The following is a 4,507-nucleotide window of genomic DNA, read 5'->3' as shown; positions in this document are numbered from 1 at the left end:
TCAATTTGCTTTTCATTAACGTTAAGATCTTTTGTTTTATGAACTTTCTAATGACGGTAAATTTTGTAAAATTGGCGTTAATGTTCTTCTATAAACTGTATGATAGTTATAAACAATTAAGTAAAAGATGGAATTGCTAACAACAATAAAGAATAAACAGGTTGGGGAAGAAGATAAAATAGCAATCTTTAAATGGCTGGTTATCTTCTCACAAGTCGTTAGATTAATACTAATGAACACATGATAAGAAAATCAAGAAGTTAAAAGAATATATTATTTATTGGTGCTACCACTTTTTTTATTTTTATGTTCAAACTTGAGATTACGACCAATATTATTGTTTTCATATGCACTGAATGAGAGAATATGGGACATTAATGACAAACAAAATGGAATGGAAGACTGTCTAGCTTCATCTCCTTACCCCCCCCCCCCCCCCCCGCGTCTCTTCACATAATGAGAGTTTGCTTAATCGTTTCAATTTTTTTTTTGTATATTTATTATAAACAATTAAAAGGCCATAATTGCATTCTTACAATAAACCTAAAATTTTAATTGTACTAACGATACATTTCATATATTAAATACATGCATCAAAACCATCATTTATAAAAAATATTAAATGAGATACAAATTACCAATAACGTTTTTGCACTCCATAAAATAATAATACTATCCATGTAAGTGTCACACCCATTAAGAAAATTATTTTGCACTAAATTATAAGAATTATTTGACTAATTCTTTATCACTCTTCAAGCATGAAAAGACTTTTTAAAAATTTATACCACTCAGTTAGTCAACCAACTGAGTTACTAAGTTTTTTAATTATTCTTCTTGTCTTAAAATAACACTTATTTTTGAGCAAATTTGAAAGGTTTAAAAAACACTTAAAATATGTACCGAACTAGGTAATACATGCAGTTAATAAATTATTGTTATCTTTTACTACAAGTTATGTAATGATTGATATGGGTTGCACGTGCAACGCACGTGTCCAAAAACTTATATATATATATATATATATATATATATATATATATATATATATATATATTATTTCTTTCATTCTTTTTCCACAAGTAAACACAGATATTGTTGGGAGATATATTGAAACTACCTGTATTGATCAATACAAGTATTTATTTATTGTTACTGAACAAAGAAACTGCAAAAAAAAATAACACATAATTGGAAAGTTCTCAACTTCTCTATGCAAAACTATATAGAGCTGCACAATAATAATATGAAACTAATTCCCTCTTCTTTTAAGCTGTTCCCTCATCATAAAAATCTCTCTTAATTCCCTTGGAACAATATTATATATAATAAACTTTTTAATAGAAAAATAAAATGTTTAATAATATAGTTTACCCCCGAATTTGTAGCCAAATCCCTGTTACATACCCTACCTTTACGGGAACCTTTTACACACCAAAACAACACATCACAAATGCCAATTACATATATCTATGACTCCCAACTTGTAGGAAGACTAGGGTTCATCATAAATTGAGTATTGCATGATGATGGTGAAGATTTGGATGATGATGGTGATGATGATGGGAAAGATGACATGTGCATGCATTCTATTTGCTCCATTTCATGTACTCCATTCATACCATAATGTGGATGGATATAACCATTTGGGAAAGTACATGGGAGACTACTACCCACCATTGACTCAATCTGTTGTGAAGCAGCAGGAGGTGATGATTCCACAATGCCACCATTCCCCTTTATCATTTCAGAAAGTTTGGGAAGCAATGGTACCTGAAGACATAATTAAGTAAATAAAAATGTATTTCTTCTAATAGTTTAAGCTTATAGCAAGATGAGACGATCAGCGAGGTTGTTTGGTTCATGTGAGTGGACGTGCTGAAGACATAATTTAGTAGTATATTAAAATGTATGCTCTCTAACAGCTTAGGAATCGTTTGGTATAAGGAATAAACAGAGGCAGACTCAGAATTTGAATGTCGTGAGATGCACTTTTTGATTCAACCAAAATATGCTTTTTATATATATAGGGTGCCTACTATTAATAATTTACTATTTTCTAAAGACATATACATGTATACATTGAATTTTTGCCGAACTTTACGGGTATCGGTGACCCCTCTGCCTATTGCATAGGTCCGCCTCTGGGGATAAAGGATATTGGTTCCGAGATTAAATTTGAGATGAGTTTATCCCACGTTTGGTTGAGATAAAATCGTGGTAGAACTAATCCCGGGACTAGTTATCCAGGGATTGTAGTATTTTTTTATCCATATGGAAGGGTTAGATAACTAATCCCGAGATAATGAATCATGGGATAACTTGTTTCACAACCAAACGACCCCTTTAGCTTTTATTTAGATAAGATGATTACACAATTGACAGTACATACCATCAATAAATCTTGGTGAGTTTTGATAGCTGCATTTCTTGAATCCATGAAATTCTCCCCATTAGTGTAGTTCAAAGAAATGTTAGAAGTGAGCATGGAATTGGAGTTGTCTTGTTTAAGAACATTTTGGTTATAATCAAGATCATGTTGAGGATGAGGATAGTTGAAATTAAACCAAGTAGGATCATTTGAAATTGAGTCAAATGACAAAGGATTAATAAGGGAAGGTACCACTGGATTTAAATTTAAATCCGCATTTAAATGATTATTATTCATTTGGTGGTCAACTTGTAGAATTAGGGGAGAGTTTGTGCTAATTGGGATCGAATTAATAGGAGTGGAGTTGAGTGGGTAAAAATTATCAAAAGAGGGATTAGGGCTTGTAGTTGTGAGATTATTAGGAAAAATCATGGAAAAATCAGAGAGAGTTCCATGAGAAAGGAGCTTTTTCTTGATGCTAGAATTCCAAAAGTTCTTGACTTCATTGTCTGTTCTTCCAGGTAGATGCTTAGCTATTTGAGCCCACCTGTAAAGACAAAATGTCACTTTGCATGAAACTGTATAAAATGACAAATATTATTCATCATCATATCATCATCTAATTATCTAATAAAAATGAATTCTTCTTATTAGTCACGACTTCGAGCAGTAGAATCAACTATAAATTCTTATGTAATATAGATTGTCCACATTACACGCCTCGCCGTGTGGCCTGTTTCTGGACACTGTATGAACACAAGATGCTTTGTACATTGGCGGTAGTTTTTTAGTCAAAGATGATATGGTGATGATGATGAAGAAGAAGATATTTACCTGTTGCCAAGAATACTGTGGAGTTCAATGATAAGTGCAGCTTCTTGATGTGAGAAACTCCCACGTTTCAAATCTGGTCTGAGATAATTTATCCATCTCAACCTGCAGCTTTTTCCACATCTTTGTAGCCCTGTACCGTACAAACATATATAAAGTCATCTTTCAAACAACAACTTTAGGGAAAATCTATGTCTTGAAGCTAAGGCTTTAAGCCTAAATAAAAGAAATCTTTGGGTGTTTGTTAGAGAGTGCATGAACTATACAAGAAAACTTAAATGTATATAGCAAAAAACATACGATAAACCAGGCAGAGACGGATTCAAAATTTAAACTTGATGAATTCAATCTTTACGTTCTTAAACTGAATCTTGTACTTCTAAAAGCATGACCTTTTTTTACTGTTTCGTGACAAAAGTACTGAATTGCATCCATCGTACAAAGGATGCATCCTCCTTTGTGAACAAACACAAACAATAAGATTGGCAAAGCAGATTTATTTTCTCTATTAAAATAAACACAAAGATGGAGAATGAAGAGAAATTTTTTCTTTTGTTTTTGGGATTAGGATAGAGAGCAGAAAATTAAATAAAAAAACAAACCAGCAAGCTTAGGAACAGAGCTCCAACAACCATGGCCATAAGTAGTAATGTACTTAATGAGTTTCTCATCTTCCTCAGGAGACCATAGCCCTCTCTTCACTTTTTGTTTGTTGCAACATGTATGATGCCCCATCTCTCTTTTTGTATATATCCCTCTCTCTGCTAAATGCAGATATACAACCAGAGAGTACTGTAACAGTAACAGATTCCACAAAGAAACAACAACCCAAAGAAAGCAGCTGGCACCTCTACCTATATATAATCTAACCCCCAAAAAAAAAAAAAAATATTAACCCAAAAAAAATAAAAAAATTAGTGATCAATCAAGAAAAGGGGCTGGCTGTTGATGAAGTTATATTAATTCAATGGAAATTAATAAAGCCATGAGTGTGGGAGAGAGGGTCCCTCTTAAAAAAGAAATAGTACTCCATTAGGGTTTGTGGTAAAGAGAAATGATATGTGGCTTTATGTCTTATAATAGGAGCTGAACACTCAAGAGTACCGATGAGAAAGATGACCTTAATTTCAATTTGCTTTACTTTTGCTTCCCATAGTCCGAAGAATTGATCATAAATTGACAAGTTTTATACTGATTGCAGTCAGGTTACTGTAATCCTACTTTGAGCTTGAAACGGACAATGTGAGCAAGTTCATATAAGCGGAGTTTCCGATAATTCTATACACCAACATCATTAATTAGTAT

The 4,507-nt window shown here is 32.6% G+C and overlaps 1 protein-coding gene across 2 annotated transcripts; it reads right to left on the bottom strand.

The window, feature by feature from the left end:
* Positions 1-1,208: 1,208 nt before the first annotated feature.
* On the bottom strand, positions 1,209-4,077 carry LOC107800419 (uncharacterized). Of its 2 annotated transcripts, none has more exons than XM_016623582.2 (4): positions 3,595-3,771; positions 3,206-3,335; positions 2,393-2,918; positions 1,209-1,773 (listed from the first exon to the last, which is right to left on the bottom strand). In XM_016623582.2, the coding sequence occupies exons 1-4, from the start codon at positions 3,635-3,637 to the stop codon at positions 1,471-1,473; spliced, it is 1,002 nt and encodes a 333-aa protein (XP_016479068.1). In that variant the 5' UTR covers positions 3,638-3,771; the 3' UTR covers positions 1,209-1,470. The 2 variants fall into 2 exon arrangements, with proteins under 2 accessions (XP_016479068.1, XP_016479067.1); XM_016623581.2 differs by lacking the exon at positions 3,595-3,771 and adding an exon at positions 3,805-4,077 and having other exon boundaries at positions 1,211-1,773.
* Positions 4,078-4,507: the final 430 nt, after the last annotated feature.

Source organism: Nicotiana tabacum, chromosome 6 (assembly GCF_000715075.1).
Source record: "Nicotiana tabacum cultivar K326 chromosome 6, ASM71507v2, whole genome shotgun sequence".
NCBI classification, from domain to species: domain Eukaryota; kingdom Viridiplantae; phylum Streptophyta; class Magnoliopsida; order Solanales; family Solanaceae; genus Nicotiana; species Nicotiana tabacum.
This window is presented reverse-complemented; position numbering and strand designations above follow the sequence as displayed.